The sequence below is a fragment of the Ambystoma mexicanum genome, chromosome 5p (genome assembly GCF_040938575.1).
Source record: "Ambystoma mexicanum isolate Mex_15411 chromosome 5p, UKY_AmexF1_1, whole genome shotgun sequence".
Classification (NCBI taxonomy): domain Eukaryota; kingdom Metazoa; phylum Chordata; class Amphibia; order Caudata; family Ambystomatidae; genus Ambystoma; species Ambystoma mexicanum.
In genome coordinates, this window is record NC_090930.1 from 1,151,980,583 (window position 1) to 1,151,999,090 (window position 18,508).

Sequence of the window (18,508 nt, forward strand, 5' to 3'; positions counted from 1 at the left end):
GGGCCATTTACTCTTTTTACTGACATTTAGAAGGAATTTCCTAGGCTCCTTGAAATCTGCTGCTGCAAAAAGGAAAGAACCAGAAAACATGTCTTCTCTGCCTATGGCCCAAGACTATCGAACTTCTTCCCTGTTGGCATCAGACTCGCCCCCATGCTCCTACAATTCAGAAAAGAACTCAAGACCCACCTCTTCAAGGAGCCTCTCCTCCTCAACACCTAGACCATCACGTCACCCATAGCACCACTTGACTCGCTAGATGCTGCACGCCCCTTATTCCCTGCCATCCGGTACAGCTGTACCTCTCCACTATCCTCCTCTGTATCCTACCCGCAGCTGTATATCTGTTCTATTGTTACCACTGAAAAGCGCTCTGTTATGCACCTGTAATGTTGTACACCTCTGTAATGGGCTCCTTTATGTATCTGTATTGGTGTATACCTCTTTAAAGCACTCTGTTGCTTCTCTGCACTCAATAAATACCATAATAATAATAATCCTTAGTTTGTGCTCACTTACACCCATAATCCCTTCTCAACTGTTAGCAACGGTGCCAGTGCTTCTGGCTCCCCACTCCCCACTCCCATGGAGTCCTATGGGGCACCATGGGAATAGGGAGCAACATTTTCCGCTGCCTGATATCCTGGGCTGGGACATCTAATGACCCCCAAAGTTATTATTTTTTTCTTTTTCTCACGATCCTGCTGATTTTAAGGGCTGCTTTATTTTCTACGCGCGTCATTGGGCTGTTTTAGGTTATACTGTATGGCTACATGAGAGATTCAGTAAATCAGTCACTTTTCACATTTGATTTCCCATATGCATATCCCAGAATTCTCAGTGGAAAAATTGGAATCAGTTTTAGATTTTTATATAATGTAGCAGGCAAATCTTGTAGGGGACAAGACAGGACAACAAAGTAGCTGTTAAAAACATCTGACTGACTGAAGTACATTTGTGGAACAAATGATGATTTAATGAGCAAGTATATATGGTCACATGTAAAAGTTATTTGATTATAATATGTATGCCAACTGTGCACCCTGGGTCTCTGAACGCTGTGAGCGTTTATGTTCAGTTCTCAGTAAAATGTAGTTCTTTGGACAATTGGACAATTGGGCTGAATGGTTCATGTTTGCCTCTCTTTTTTCCCCACTTCTTATTCCCCCACCTTATATCGTACCCCCACCTCACCCCACTTATTCCACGCTGGTGCCTTGAAGCAGTCTTGCACTGCAAAGTGTGCCTTACAAATCACCAATAATGAATCAATACATTGTAAATGTACCCGATATACAAAATTGATTTGAATGCTTTTTGAACATTGGTAACCTAATGCCTCTGACATTGTCCTGTTTCTGCAGAAAATAATCGCGCTCCGGTAGCTGTGGCAGGTCCAGATAAGGAGCTGATATTCCCCATGGAAAGTACTATTCTGGATGGGAGTAGAAGCACTGATGACCAAGGAATTGTTTCATATCACTGGGAAAAAATAAGGTATTAAACTAACTTTGGGGAAAACAGTGGTTGTTCCTACTTTGAAACTGGTATTAAATTACATGGGCCTTGTTTTCCTAGAGTAGTTGTGGTTGTAGAGTGATGTAAAACATTTGCAAATGTACAGAACTGCACCACTGATATCGTGACCCAAAATCTTTTTTTTTAGCAAAAAGCTGTCCTTCCAATCTCACTTGGGGGCAGACATTACCACAGGGCAGTCCCCTCTTGTGACCGCTAACTCTTGCTCTATATTTTAGTGTTGCATACAGATTGCTAACAGAAATAGTGCATGGTTGATGGTGCTTGCACAGGTGTGGGGAGAGGTACATTTCTCCACATTATGACACTAGCTACTTTCAGGCAACATTCTGGAAATCTTGAAATAATGTCAGCGTTATTGCCAATTTGAAATGAATAAATAGCCTAACATTTGAAAGATTGTATAGGAGTTTCATTTTGAACCTTTTGATATAGATCAGCGAGCAGTCTTAAGTGCTGATCTTTGGCACCACTGAAACCTGAAGAGAATCAATTGTCAATCCTTTTCAAAAGACTGAATGGCAACTGCGTCCTAAATCTTTTATGATGGTCTTCATGAAAAGAGAAAGACTAGCCGAGAGCAGGAACAATTAAAAAAGGGCTCCAGATTTTAGAGTTTCTTCAAATTCTTTCGAGCTACTAAGAATTGCTTGATGAACCTCAACAGGTATGTGCGGCAGTTACATGGGTTTTACTTTTCTTTCTTTCCATTGATGACTTTATGAGTTCAAAGCTGATTATAGCTAATACTGGGAGCTAGTGAAGTGCTTCAAAGTTTGGTAAGTTTGGTCTTTCATGCTTTACCATTCTGGACTCTTATCTATCATGTTGCCATAGTTTAACAAGATGATATTTTCAGCTAGAGCAGTCAGTGGGAATATCATGAAGAGGTAAGAAGACCACTCCTGTTACCTTATAGACTTGGGTTACCAGAGTGATATGTTTATCAATTTGATCAACTGAGTCTGACGGCAGGGTTAATCCTGCAGTCTAACAGATTGGGGAGCATGAAGGCAAACATCTCTTTTAGTATTGTTGATGAAGGTTTTACACATTCCATCTCTACCATTCAGGAATGGATGAAACCGCTTGTATAAGCCACATACTGCAGAGAATGCCATCTCTGCTGCCCCCATAATCAATGTATAATCATTATAGAATTGGAATATTGGGACAGGGAGCCAGTGGTGGAGGCTGCCGTTGGTGCCAGGAGAGGAATGGGGATCCCAAGAGGACACCTCAATTCAAACTGATTCAAGATCAGTGGCGGATTGTGATTTGTCTCATTGTAGGTAAGCTGATATTTCCGACAAATAAGTGTGAGCAACCAAGGAAATCTAAGCACCTGGAACCACCTGAGGATGGCTTGGGGAGGCGATCCCCAAAGAATGTCTTTTTAAGTAATACTTTGAAATGGTGCATTTTGCAGCACAATTTGGGAAAATAATGGGTAAAGAGGCCATACATTTTACAGTCGGTTCTGTGAGGCAACCATTGAAAACATCCAATGTATATCAGGCCACCAACAGTGCATAGGAACACATCTCTTACCATTTTTATGTTCCCTGTGCCTCCATGCTATGCCAACACTGCCACAGTAACATAAGTTTATTATCATTGTGCCAAAAATATATGCTTGCATTGCCTTTGTCAAATACATTCATGATGCTGTGTCCACTATATATGACAGCAATGTCACTGTAAGAACACACTTTTATACTGGGAGTGACCATTATATGGCAGTGTTGCCACTGTATAATATGTTCATGCAGACCTGTGCCCAATTGGTATCAGTGTTGCCATTGCAATACCACAAGTTAATGATTACTGTGCCGACAATATATAACAGCATTTCCACTGTAAAACTGTTAATGATGACATGCCCACAATATATGGCAAGGATGTCATTGTTAGAAATGGTTTATTCTAGGTGAACCCAATAAATGCCAGTACTGTCACTATAAAAAAGGACACATTCATGCTGGTGCTACCCTATGTATGCTAGCATGCCACTGTGTGAACATGTTCATGCGTGTTGTGCCCAATTTGTGGCAACTTTGCCTTGTGAAAATCCTTTTGATGCTGCCTGCGGAGTGTCTCAAATATATGCCAGCATACCACAGCAAATCAGATTGATGTCAGTATGGTCCTTCTTCCCTAATAACATAGGTGTGTTGTACAAACACACACACACACAAACATACATGTACCGCAGCTACACAGACTCACTCACACAACACAAACATTACATTCACAACACAAACATACTTTGTGCACTCTTACCTTTCCATGCAGTGATGTAGTGCTGTCCCGCCAGTCCGGGGCTCCTGCTTCAGCTTTCAGGCACCATTGTCTCTCCAGGTTCAGCCTTCCCACAGTGCTCACACTCGGTCACCATGCTGCATGCTCTCTTTGGCTCTTACCTTCCTGCACCTACCCACCTTCTTAGCTTCCATCGGTGCCCACCTGCTCCAGAATGGGACTTAAAACATGATTTTGAGTAGGATATCTCTGGCCTGGAATGTCACGTGCAGGTTTCCTGGAAGCCGATGTGTAGGAGAGTCAGGAGGAGGGGTGAATGATCAGCAGTGTCAATGGCAGCAGCGAGATCAAGCAGAATGATGATAGAGGAAATGCTGGACGAGTGGGTATTAGTAAAAATGTTACAAAAATGGGCAAGTGCTGTTTACATGGAGTGACTACTGTGCAACATGGACGGGAGGAGGTAGATGCGCTGTCTTAATGCCACTAGCTGTGCGAACAGTGTTAATCCAAGCATGGGATCCAAAAACTGTTTAATACAATGCTGTTTGTTTAAGTGCCATCCACAATGTGAAAGGACTGCCCATAATCAGCCTCATAGATATAGAATCTAAAATCTTAACCAAGTTAATATTAAAACCTTGCAGGGCTGGTCAAAAGAACACTTCATTGCAGCTGCCAATGGGACTTGAGAGAAGTCCTAGATACAATAGTTCAGCCATTGTATTCTGGAATTCATCCTCAATTCCCCCACCACAGTGCCATCTTCCAGGCCAGCTTTCCTGGCTTTGTGCCAGCACCATTGGCGCTCCATTTTGCCTTCCCTTTTCTCCTCTGGTGCACCCCCTTCTCCTGCCCAACCCATGCCCTGGGCAGCCGACAAAGGGCTAAAGGCAAAGGGATCCTCCATAGGTGCCTCTGTCACCTGTTTGCTTGTTCACCCTGGGTGCCCTGCCAAGCCATCTCCTGTCTACTGCATCTATCAGATAAGGTGAGAAGAACAGGGGGCACAGCCAGTGCTATACTCCTGTAATCTTTCCCACTGTTTTAATACTTTGATTTTGCCACTGTGTTGAACCCAGCTCCGCTCTGAAGTTTGCCACTGTTTTAAATCCTGCTGCCCTTCAAATGTTGCCATTCGGTTGAAACTAGCTGCGCTCTGAAGTTTGCCAGTGTTGCCACTGGCTGTCTTGTGGCAGATGTGTGGCTTGTGTGGTTTTGTGTGTAGTATTGCTGGCCCTTTTAGGCGTATGTGGTACGTTGTAGGTATGCAGGAGAGGAGTAGGAGCAGGGGGTGGGTAGTCAGATTCAAACAGTGGCAAACTTCAGGGCGCAGCTGGGTTCAACACAGTGGCAAAATTCAAAAGGCAGTGGGATTTAAAACACTGGACGTTACCCCTCCGGATACAACAATCCCGGTGCACACAACCAAAGCACACTCAGAAAGCCAACATGCACAGATGCCAGTTTCTCCTGGTTCTTCAAGAATCAACAGCAGAGCACAACCTCTATCTTATCCCTCTTCCCTCACTAACCACCCCCACCTACTTTCTTACAGAGCCATGTGAGCGTGTTGAGACCATGCAAATGGCAGCGGTGCACGGTAGAAATCAACACAACATCGAGAAATTGAGCCTAAAAAATAATTCTCTAAATAGCGTTCCTGATTACTCCCAGCAGTTGTCAGAAATGCCCTCTAGGTCAAAGTGACTAACACCCCTAAGAATAAAACATCTAATTCTGGTTTTGGATCACCTACACGGGAGGTTGACCAAACAGGTTCACTGTGGCTCCAAACGCCAACAGACAACACCATGGCCAAAAAGCATAGAGTTAAGCCGGGGCGGCTCTGGGCGACTCTGCTCATGCACATAGTTTTAAACACACTATCCATGGTTTTATTAGGGGACATACCTGATACTCCAAAGATATGAGCCATGTCGATTCAATTGTCCTCTACGCATGCAAATTTGTATTGATAGCATGAACACTAAAGCAACTGGTAGGAACATAGTAAATAGCAAACCCATTAAAGAATGTATACAGTAAAACAAGACATCAACTGTCGGATAAGACAGAAACCTAAAGAGAGTCTTATCAAAATGAATACAAAACCTGCCTCTAATTAGAACTACACTTAATTGAAAAGCAGCCTCACTTGAAGCTATCCTAGTCTGCACAGGACCTTACAGCAATGCTAAAGACAAAACGGGTGTGAGATGAGAAGAAGCAAGCAGATGATTCCATATTGGTTGCCACAAGCTAAACCATACAGGACCAAAATATGTCTGGGAATCATGAAATCTGGAAAACAAGATACCGTTACATGCTTTCTTGGGGAGTGGGGGAAGGTGAAATGCCCTCTCTGAGTCATAGCAATAGAGCAATAGTATGGGGTTGTCTAAGAAGTCCTGCGATATTGCTCATTTCCAAATGATAGCTTACTCTCTGCCCAAGAGCAAATGGGGACAGAAAATTGTTGAGGACAAATGTATCAGTTCTGAACTAAGAGGCCAGAAAACAAGGACGAGAATAACCAGATGACCCCAGCAAACTTCTAAAGACATTTTGGAAATTATCCATTGCCACTTCAAAATTCAGATACACCCCCTAAACCCCAGGCGACAGAAGACTTGAGCAATATAAAGTCATCTTTGTTAAACCCATGAGATCCGGCCCAACCCCAAATGATGATAAAGTCCCCTTGTTCAATAATTTAGCTATTACAATTGTGGCACCAAGTGACACAATGTTGGTGCTGTTAAACAGCTTTGGACAGAGGAAATGCTCAACAAGAAAATGCAGGCACATACATGGCTAGACAATTTAGAGGTGGTAACATGTCGTCCACGGTGTTAGAAGGCTCTGTGCGTAAGCCGAGTGACTTGAATTTGAAGCGTTTGTTGACAGGAAGCCATTGAAGGCAAGAGAGATTCAGTGACACATGTTTGCTTTTTCTGAGGCCAAGGAATAGACTGCCTAAAGCATTCTGGATGTGTTGCAATCTGTGCATAAGGAAGGCAAGCAAAGACACAATGTTCCCATAATCCAGTCTGGAAGAAAAGAGAACATTTACAATGGTCAGTTTGTACAAGAACAAGAAATACTGGAGGACTTTCTTGAGGGTGTGGTGGAAGAACAGGTAGGGGGTGACAACATCATTAATTTAGGGGATAAAAGAAAGGTCACTATCAATTACAATGTCCTGGTTTTTGTTTGTCTGAGAGGGAGACAGGGCAGGTCAGGGAGAGGGGGTCAGAGGCGCAAATGCCAGAGTTTATTTATTAATACACATTTTTATAAAGCATCACCACCCAGAGGCCTCAGAGCGCTCATAATAAATACTTCCTTCATGTCAATATTATGCTTTTTTCCAGTGGTGCCACATCTAGTTGAATAGCTGACTTTCATTGTTTGGTGTGGTACTTTTTGTGCCTTCAGGATAGAAGTAAAAGATTAAACCAAAGAGGAGAATTAATGGAGTATGGGGTTGTATACAAATATTTAATAGGAGGAGAGGCCGAGTGTGAGGAACCTAGAGCAGCTCCAGGGTGCAAGGGTTTAGGCTTGGAGCAGGAAGTGGGGAAAGCCAGGATCTGTGATATGGGAGAGAAGGAGTTGAATCAGGAGAGTGCAGATCCTACACTTACAGCCGAACAGAGACAGGAGTGAAGGATTTGGTGGATGTTTCAAACACTGCTGACAGGTCCAGGAGAAGGAGGGCTACAGATCCATTATCCTCAGAGATATGGCGCATGCCATTCATGTTTTAGGTGATGATTGATTAATTTCCTCAAAAGGGACTGTTACTGGTCTGGCTGTCATCACTGGAGAGTCGGCTTGAGGGTATGATTGGAGTTGGCATGTCACAGTTCTTTCTAGGAGTTAGAACAAAATTAAATAAAACAAAAAATGTTATTAATTTATTTATATTACGCTTCATACCGGGCCACAGGGTTTCGGACCCATTCTGCTCCAGCACGATCTTGTATCCAAGACACTTGTGTTGCCCCTGAGATATTCTCCAGGCCAAAAAGAAAAGGGTAGAGGTTGTGCATTAATTTTCCACGACTGAGGGACCCAATTAAGTTTTTTTTAGGAGGGATGTGACAATAGCCTGTTTTAAAAAAGGGGGCATGTTTACAGATCCAACGGAGGAGCTGAGAGTGAAGTGTATTAGATTAGGGAATAGAGTGGTGTTCTTTTTATTTAAGCTGGAGGGTTGCCAGATGAGTAAGGAAAGCTAGAGTTGGTAGCATTGCATAGGGAATTGTGGAATCTGTTATGGGGACAGAAAATGTTAATTTGGACGTGTTTAGATATGATGGAGAGCATGGAGAGTTGATTTAGTGAGGGAAATATTTTGAAAGATGGTGGAGCGTCTGTTGATAAAGAAGGAAGAACATTCTTAGCATGCAGCAGAGGGGAGCAGAGGCTGTGTTAGAGGTTGATGAGGTGAATTCAACTAGGGCTTAAAGAGTTCCTTGGACATGTGAACAAACGGATAATTATGTTAGCAAAATTGACTTTTTTATCATTAGATTTGACATTTGTTTGCTCTTAAGTGAGCAGCGTAAATGAGTTTTGAAGCGCAGTGATATAAATGATGGCAGGTATGTTTGAACTGCAAGTTGCCAAATGTGAATCATTTGGATGGACTATTCTTGTTGCGATATCTGATTTTTTTCATTGAAGGGGAAGGGCAACCATGCTCAATGCAGTGGAGACTACAATCTTAAAACAGGACTGACCGGAATCCAGGCAGATATCACGAGGTGTTTCCTGGTTTCAGTCAGACCAGAAGGGGTTAGACCATAGTTGGAAACTATCTCCTAAGAAGTGGAAGTAATGAAAAGCACAGAAGGTGGAAGTAACAGACAGCAGAGGGGAGGCCTAATGAGAGAGATTCACTGAAGCGGTCAGATCAGGGAATCGGTTTGGCTTTGGGGCACATAATGCTGTTGTGAAGTGAGGAGAGGTGAGGTGAAGAATGTGATTGTGACCTTTGAAATAGGTGGGACCAAAAATGTTATCTTTGACACCTAAGGCTTTCCCATTTCGGAAGAATATATTGGCACCTGCGAGGTTTATTTTTACTACTCATGTGTTGAAGTCCATGATGATGTCCAGGTTGGAGAAGAAGGAAAGAGTTTCTGCACATGCCTTTTTATAGCAGAAATATGAAACTGTTCACTGCAGAGCTGGACCGCTGGTTTCCAGGTCAGTGTTTCTCCTCCCACAGATTATTCTTTTGCCGGGTGATGATCGTGTCCCTCTGGCCTCCAGGTCTGCAGTTCATCTCGGTTTTTTAATCACCCACGTAGGTATTATCAACAATTGTATTCTTTTTGATTTCCTATATCCTTTTGTATCAAATTTCACATTCTATGTTCATGAGGTAACCAGATACTTACACAGGTTGCAGCAATGAAAATGCATAGCTGTGTTGAAAGAATATTTGTTTAGTATTTGTGGGAAAATGTCAAGGCAAACAAAGGAAACAGCACCCAACACTAAACTTTCTTGGCATCATGTTGGCACTAAAACAGTTAAAAGATAGAATTTCAGTAAAATAGCAACTTTGAAAGTAACATCTCTGCAGTTTATTTTCTAGAACTCCTCTGCCATTATTAATTTCTGTTGCTCTTATTCCAGTGGCCCACCAATGGTGAAGATTGAAAACAGCGAGAAAGCAGTGGCAATTGTGACTGGTCTGCAGGTTGGTGCATACCACTTTCGGTTGACAGTGAAAGACACCCAGGGACTGAGCAGCACTAATACTATTGCTGTTACTGTTCGCGAAGGTACGTTTCTAAAGCAGTTACAAATATCTATTGCCAATCATAGATGCAGTAAAAAGAACCAGGGGCCTGTGTGCTTTGTTTAAAATGATGTCCCCTGTGCATCCAGCAAGTATCCTGTGTTAGGGTCTATGAGTAAGAGATGGACACAAAGGTGGCATGTTGATTGGCAAAGACTTTTTATTGACAACCAAAATGGAGTGGTGGAGGAAATCCTAACTAGTCTTACCACTAAGAGGGGTTCCCTGCCTCAACAAAGCTAGCCAATGTAAATGTTTGTGTCAGAATGTCCAAAGTAAAGTTTGCTGCCCTGTGTCCAATTTCTAACCTGTCGCTCACAAGCTAAACTCAATATAAAGTGAAAAGGGGAAGTGTATCTTGGCTGTCGACCTGCAGGCCAGCTATTTAGCTCAAAACAAAAATTCAAAAGAGTGTAGAAAAACAAACAAAAGTACCACATGACTCAAGGGGTTCTTTCCCTTTCCCCAGAGCCTTTCCAGCTTTGTCCAACTTAGTATCTGTGTCTTCAACATTTAAGACAAGTCTTTATCTTTACTTGATAAACCTGGCGCCCAGGTTCTGCAACAAGAAAGAAGGATCTGGAAAAATTTGCCAGGCCCTATTTTCAGTATCCCTCCTCTTGGCGTGCTCTCCTGCCAAATGTTCCTGGATCCACTATTCTATTTCTCTGTATTTGCTTCTACCCAGGGCCTCGGTTTACTCTCCTGCCAAAGTCTCTGACTGTCCCTTCTACACACAAGCTCTGTATTCCACTTGCTTACAATTTGTGGTATGCTTCCCCAACATTGGTCCCAGACCACCTTCATTTGATTGTTCACTATGTTTCCGTGAGTCTCTTTTCATTCCAGAGCCTTGCTTTACTCTCCTGCCAAGATCTGTGAATGTCACTTCTATATGCAAAGTCTGTATTCCCCTTTCTCCCTGGTCTGGCTATGCTTTCCTTATGTGGGTACCAGACCCCCTTTGCTTGGTTAACCTCAATGTTCTCTTTAGCTGATGTCTCTTGATGCCACAGCCTTGGTTTACTCCCCTGCCAAAGTCTGCGAGGTCACATTACCATTGGTCAGGGTGCATCTCCCCAGCGCGTGTACAAGACCCCACTTGCTTGGTTATGCACAACGTTCTCTTGGCCTGATCTTCCCTCGATCCAAAGCCTTGGTTTACGCTCCTGCCAAGGTCTGTTAGTGCCACTTATTTGTGTAAAGTTTGTATCCACTTTGTTACTGGAAGGGGTATGCCTTCCTTATATGTGTCCCAGACGCCCTTCACTTGATTACTCTGCCCAATTAATATTATCTTTGTGCTTTGCTTCTGGTCCCTTGCACTCTCTGGGTCTCCCCAGCCCCGTGACTAGCCACCCTTGTGCCTGTAGGGTCTTGGCTGTCATGTTCTGGCTGTTCGCGGGTCTCCCAAGAACTTCGGTAGCTCTCCTGGCTTCCTGGGACCTTCTCCGGTCTTTCACGTCACTTCTCTGCAGCTTTCCGGCGGTTTTGTTGCACGCCAGCAGCTTCAGATACTGGGGAGTACCTTGCCTCGTCTTCGGACTACCTTCTGTGTCGCCGGCCTTTTGCTAGCATGCTTCCCCCAGGACACCGTCTGCTGTTCTGCACTCTGGATCTCCGTGGGCCTTGCTGTGTTCTCGGTCCGTGCTGGACCGAAGTTGAAGATGCCATCTTTCGCTTCCCTTTCTGTCTTTAAATTACAGCTGGCCAATAGGAACATCTAGTAGACTAGCGCGTGTGTGTTGGTTCTGGCGATTGATCATCATTTCTCGTGTCCCGTTCTTTGTCCCAGTTATTCTCGTTTGGGATATATTACTAGAGCACATGGAAGTAACAGGTAATGGGGAATTGAAGGAGTCCTGAGGGAAGGTGGGAGGGTCAAGGGGATACCGCGTTCTGCCAAAGTGGTCACTACTCTTAATGGGGTCCTCCCTCTCTGTGAGATCCGCCTGCTTATTACCACTGCAAGGGGGACTATCGGGCAACGGCCTCACCACCCTGGCCTCATGGAAAGGGTCTTCCCCATCTAAAACAGGGACGATACCTCGGGATACATCACACCTGGTACTCAGAAGCTAAGTAATGAGGTTGCGGGAGTGGGGCCCTTGCCAGGAATGCGCACACCTTGAAGTTATTAGGTGTAAGTTAAGTATTAGTTAAGCTGCTGTCGTGTAGGTGGAAGGGTGATCTACCACTATCACCAAAAAGTATACCAAATTGTTGAGGATTACCATCTACACAGGCTGCGCTTAAAAACCATTTAGAAACCACTTGCTGTGGTAAGTTAAAGAAAGTTGATGGGGAAGTAGTCACGAAATATGTTCAACTGATGTTTAATTCAAAAGAAAAAGTGTTCATTCACATGAGAAAATACACACATTGTTAAATTCATGTGTTTGTTGAATCAAAACTAAAACAAAGCAAAATAAACCTTTTATACTAAAGAAGTTCCATGAGATGTTTTTTACCTATACATACACATTTGTAATACAGGCATGCCAGAAAGCGATAGTCAACCAGAATGGCCGAAAAACAATGTACCAAAAGGCAATGACACCGTTGAATTTAAACAATTGCGAAAAATGCCTTGTACTAAAGAAATTCCATGTCATGTCATGCCATGTGATGCCAAGGCAATGTACCAAAAAACAATAACGCTGTTGAATTGCAGCAATTAAAGAAAAGCCGTATGCCATTCCATGTAATGCTATGTAATGCCAAGAAATTCCATGTAATGCCATGTGATGCCTGCCAACACGTGTTTCAACCAAAAAGGCCGTCCTCAGGGCATACAAATACATTTAACACTTGAACTGTTATATGATTGCTAAACATTGGCTATTATTGACCCAAAACAACCAGAGTAGGGGGAAGAGGGTCGGAGCAATGAACACGAAGAAACAGGAGAGAAGAAAAATGGGGACATAACGTCAGAATAATGCGTATACTTAGTAACTCAACTTGTTATTAAATAAACAGATAAATCAGGGCATACCTTGTTGTAATTCTTCTTGATTAATTCATGGTTGTGCTTAAAAAAGCTGTGGAAATGGTAATACACGAAAGCGTTTGCTGGCCAGGTCTGAGAGCTGTGAAACCATTAAGCATACAGCGCATAATTAGCCTAAAATGCTGCACTCGCGGTTTATTTAGCAGTAATAGTTGTGAAATTCACTATTCGTATGATTTGTCAAAATGAAAGCTGTAGTTACCTATCTTGAATGTCAAGCCATAGTTATTACTCGACTAATGTGCCACTGATGCAGCAGGAGTGAAGTATCACGCACGTGTTTATCGTGCTTTCCCATTAATATCAGCCGTAATCTGCAAGATAGTTATAACAACGTGTTTTAGTTGTTTGGTGATACAAACAATCTGAATGAGCTAACAAGGAAAGATGGGGCAACTCGGACTTACCGGCATGAGCTCCAAATATTTTGTGTGCACAATGGCAGATAGCTTCTCAAACACTGCAAGCATCGGCAGTGAGTGGGGGTTACCATAGTAACCTTCTCTAAGTTGATCAGGTGACGGTGTCACGTGACCCTGTTGCTTGGTAACTCATTCCAAGCCGGAAGTAATGAGAATTGTCATTTCATGTGCACTTGTTTTATCAAAAGCACTCATCCGATGTCTTTCAGGGGAACCGCATATACCAAAAGTGTGACTAAGACTCAATTGATTGCAAGTCAGTAAATGATTGTGGGTTGAATCTTGATTGGATTCACTGAAATATGTACAGGCACCTCGGGCTTGCCGGCAAGCACTCTTATTAGTCATGAGCCTGATGGCATGTGTCTTGGCGTAAGTTTGCAAATATCAGCAATACCAGTTGGTTCTCATAGTAACCTAATCAATTCAGGCTGGAGCGAGTCATACATGACCACTGTTGCTGGCTGATTGATGCAAAAGCAAATGCAAATGCAAGGGTCAGTGTGTTCAGACTAATACTAAGCGTTTGAATTCCATGCTGAACACGTCTTGTCTGTGGTGCAACTACGTATAAAGGATATAATTCTAAAATTAGAAATGTCATTCCTGCAATTGTGGAATAAGTTGAAGCACATATCATGTAAAATGCAATTGATTGAACTGTCATAAGGTGTAGATCTGTTGGGAGTTATGGGTAAGCATCGCAACATTGTCTAATGAACAATCCAATTACTAGGCATAATTGGTTAGATCTGGCAGGTTATGCTTGCAGTTAGTAATAGTTGTGATGCACATTGTAGCAACATCATATACTGAGCAAACAGTTGTTGTCTTATATTGGTGTTGTTCACAATGATAGTTGAACCTGATGTGGTGGATTAGCCAAATCTGTAGATACTATCAATATTACATGGACTTGTAACAAGTGGGCTGATAATTGACACCAAGGAACCAATGATATTAGATCAGTATACAACCAATTGTGCTATTGTAGTTTATAAAAACACATTAAGTTCATGGTCTTGGTTCAGGCCCAGTGACAGGCAACATAGTTTGCAAATCATTCTTGCTTCCTGCTGTCATAGGGCCAATTCTCTGTTGCCACCTCTCTGATGTTGTTTGATGTGTTTAAGTCCAATGAATTTAATATCGTTGGTGTTGTCCAGTTGATGATGTTTCTGCCAGTGGGAAGCCAGTGGGAGTCTAATGTCCTGACTGCTGAGGTTATTTAGATGTTCTCGAATCCGAAAGCGGACTTCCCTAATCGTGCTACCAATATACATTTTCTGACACACACATTGTATACCATAAATCACGTATTTCGTACGACAATTGATAAAATCAATTATTTTGATTTGAAGTCCATTGTGACAACTGAAGATTTTTGTGGGTGCTAGGGCATGCTGACAGAAATTGCATGACCCACACTTATAGAAGCCTACTGGTTTGGTCCTTGCAGTGAGCTAATTTTCCTGTCCAATTGGGTCAGGTTTGAGGAAAGAGGGACTGAGAATATTCCTCAGAGTGGTTGCCTTCGTAAAAATGATATTTGGTCGGTCAGTAATGTACGATGTCAAATCCGGATCTAGATGCAAAATGTGCCAATGTTTTTGTAATATGTAATGTATAAATTTGTGATCACTTGAAAATTTGGTGATGAAGTTAACATGTATGGGATATTTTTCGCCGGGCACTTTTGTCTTCTCTGTCAATAACTGCGATCTTGGTACTTTCTTAACCGAATCAGTGGTTTACCTAATTAGTTGGATTGGATACCCTCTTTCCCGAAATCTGTGTCCAATAGACTTATATTCTGATTGGAACATTTCATCTTGGCTGCAATTTCTCTTGGCTCTTAGCATTTCACCTCTAGGTATGTTTTGAATAACACTGTGTCTATGACTGCTGCTAGCATGCAATATTGAGTTCACTGCAGTGGCTTTCCTAAAAGTACAGGTTTCGATAATCTCGGACACAATATTGATTTTGAGATCTAGAAAAGGGATTTCTGCTGCGTCCATGTATCCTGTAAACTTGATGTCAAAGGTATTGTCATTAAGATAAAGCATAAATGCTTCAAAGTCTTCTCTGCTACCTTCCCAAATAGCCAGGACATCATCAATGTACCTTTTCCAACTAATAATGTTATGCTTGAAGGGGTTATTTTGAAAAATGTATCTTTCCTCAAAAAAGGCCATAAATAGGTTGGCCAAGGATGGTGCATATTTTGCCCCCATTGCAATCCCTTTGATTTGCAAATAGTAGTCTCCATTGAAAAGGAACTGATTATGCGTAAGAGTGAATTCCCAAAAACTTTTTATCATCTGTTCATGTGTATAGTGAGAAGCTGAGTAGGTTCTGAAGCTGAAGTCAATCGTTTCCAAAGCCAGTTTGTGTTGGATTGATGTGTATAGTGCTGCCACATCCAGAGTCACTAGATAGTATGTAGGTTTCCAAATCAACCCTTGTAGTATTTGCAGAGTGTGCGTTGTATCTTTTAGGTATGCTGGGATCTCAGATACCAAGTGTTTGATACGGTTCATAGTCATAATGTCGAAAAAATAATACCGAAATACAAAAATGTCGAAAAAAAATGTCGAAAACAAAAATGTCGAAATTATATATATATAATAGAAAAAGTCAAATAGTCGAAACAAAAATGTCGAAAAAAAAGTCGAACGATAATACTAACAGAGCGAAGTGAGGTGATACTAATCGTCCATTTTTATGGGGGGGGTTACCCCCCCCAACCCCCCGTTACCTCTACGCCGAAACTCTCCCACCACCCTCTCCACCACCAAACATAACAGTTTGCCAATCTGAAAATAAAGTACATTATGACTAACGAATACCACATAGAATCAAGGGTCATAGGGGTTAAACCAATGTGTGACACCCACGAGTAAAGAACCTTGCCTAAACACCAAAGGGACAGATGACGGTTGTGGACAACTGTCATTAGCTGACAGAACCAGAGTCAGAGCGAACTGAAGTATATTCGATTCGGCTACGTCAGGCAAACAATAAGGTAATATAAAAAAAAAATATGTGACACGATATTTAAATTGTAAAATATATTATTATTAGTGTATGGAAAAGATAGTAAATCGTTTTTTTCTGTTACTTTAGATTGAACATGACAGAAAGGGTTGAGTACATAGCCTCACAAAAAGGCGGAAAACAGCTGATATGGAACGGATACATTTATAATAAAGAATTGGAGAAAAATGACCGCTCGTACTGGAAGTGCATCGAATATGGGCTGTTAAAATGTGCCGCGCGTGTTATAGTTGCCATTGCCAATACGAAAATAAAGGGGGAACACAATCATCTACCGGACAAAACAAAAATAGAAATAAAACAGACTCTCCAAGAGCTCAAAAGAAAGGCAACAGAAAACCCCCGTCAAGCAAGCGGTTTGGTCATATCGACGGTATGTGACACGTTACCCACACAAATATCTGCACAGATGCCTAGCGAAAAAGATATGCAACGCACAGTAAATCGCACAAAGCAGCAAAAAGAAAATCTACCACCGGCACCTACAACGTACAATGAAAAAGACATACCAGAAGTGTTTGCAGTGACAGCTAAAGGAGAAAAGTTCCACCATTCCACAGTTGATATACGAGACGAAAAAATGTTGATATTTTCTACTGAAACCAATTTAAAGCATCTGAGTGAAAGTGCCCAGTGGCAAGGTGATGCAACTTTCAAAGCCTGCCCAAACCCCTTCCAACAATTATATTCGATACACGGAACAATAAATAATAAACTGATTCCACTTGTTTATGTTTTAATGCCCAAAAAAAATGAGGAAACCTATAGAATCATGTTAAACAAAATCAAGGACACTGTACCCAATTCTAAACCAAAAAACATAATCATGGATTTTGAATTAGCGCAGATTAAGGCATTTTCTTCAATTTACCCTGATTCTAACATACAAGGCTGCTTCTTTCATTTTACTCAGTCGATATGGAAAAAACTACAAAAAATTGGACTAAGTAGCAAATACACAGAGGACAGCATATTTCAACATCACGTAAAAAAAATATTCGGATTGGCATTTGTGAAAGAAAATCAGGTTATAAATTTCTATGAACATTTGATTGACACTGACTATTTTAAAAATCATGAAGAAGAAAATGCAGACCTGTTAGATTACATGGAAAATACATGGATTGGACAACTAACAAGAAATGGAACCAGAAGAAGACCAAAATACACTATAAATTTGTGGAATTGTTACAAGGCAACCTTGGAAGGGCGACCTAGGACGAACAATGCACTTGAGGGATGGCACAGCCGTATTAACAAAACGTTCAACACAAGTAATCCCAATTTGTGGCATTTTTTAAAGGAATTAAATCATGAACAATCACATCAGGAATTTCGAATCTCTCAAGCAATTTCACTAGCAAACACAGAGTTAAAAAAGAAAAAATACAGAGACTATGAACAACGCCTAGAGCAAATAGTACGAAATTTTAATGAAAATGACAAAGACAATTAATTACCTTGATTCAATAGCTTACAATTTAAAATGTTAAAAATACTCACGTTTTTTGCGAAATATCCACTGCACCATGAGAATTCCAGGGAAAACCCGTAAAAATCACCACAAAGCAACATCCAAGGAACCCAAAATGCAAAAAGTAGCACAATGAAAAACACCATCCAACGATAAATCCACGATTGCGATCCAAAGGAGTGAAATCCAGGAAAGAAAAATATAAAAGTCCCAAGAAAGTCCTTGCAAAAAAATCCACGATCCGACCGAAACATCCATCGAATCCAGAAAGTAAAATATAAACGTCCCAAGAAAGTCCTTGCGAAAAAATCCTCGATCCAAGCAGAACATCCATCGAATCCAGAAAAAAAAAACCACATTGCATCCATTTGAAGGGGTAAAAAAGAATCGAAGATCCAAAAAAAAATCCACAGGAACGCAGGGAGACCCGAACACGATGAAACCGCGGCGAGAATGAACTTTAAAAATGGCGCCTACGTATACGTAGCGCAACGCAACCTCACGTAGCATGCTATTACCATATGTAAACAAATGGACAATCTCTCATTTCTAAAACAATAGCGCCATCTATTGACGAAAAAATATACTAAATGTTTAACGTTACAGTTTGCAATTGTTAATTATTTATTTAAAATTGCAGTTTACATTAAATATATATTTATTTAACTACTATTTTATTTAAAATATTACATAGTACATGCTATTTAATTGCTATTTTTATTCAAGATTTTTAATGCTATTACTATTAAAGAAAACTAAATAAAAGATGTTTAGAAATAATAATAAATAATAATAAAACACATTTAAACACTTACCTTGTATTAACTTCAATTCGAAAAATCGAAAAAAAATCGAAAAAAAATCGACATTTTTGTAATTCGACATTTTTATTTTCGAATAAATAATTTCGACATTTT

General features: G+C 41.3%; 1 protein-coding gene across 5 annotated transcripts in view; it reads left to right on the top strand.

The window, feature by feature from the left end:
• The window catches only part of KIAA0319 (KIAA0319 ortholog), an 806,237-nt gene that overhangs the window by 645,221 nt on the left and 142,508 nt on the right, over window positions 1-18,508 (top strand). For all 5 annotated transcript variants that reach the window (XM_069613622.1, XM_069613623.1, XM_069613620.1 and 2 more), the window contains 2 exons: window positions 1,365-1,497; window positions 9,457-9,605. In XM_069613622.1, the coding sequence (XP_069469723.1) occupies window positions 1,365-1,497; window positions 9,457-9,605 (282 nt within the window). The remainder of the gene's footprint in view (window positions 1-1,364; window positions 1,498-9,456; window positions 9,606-18,508) is intronic.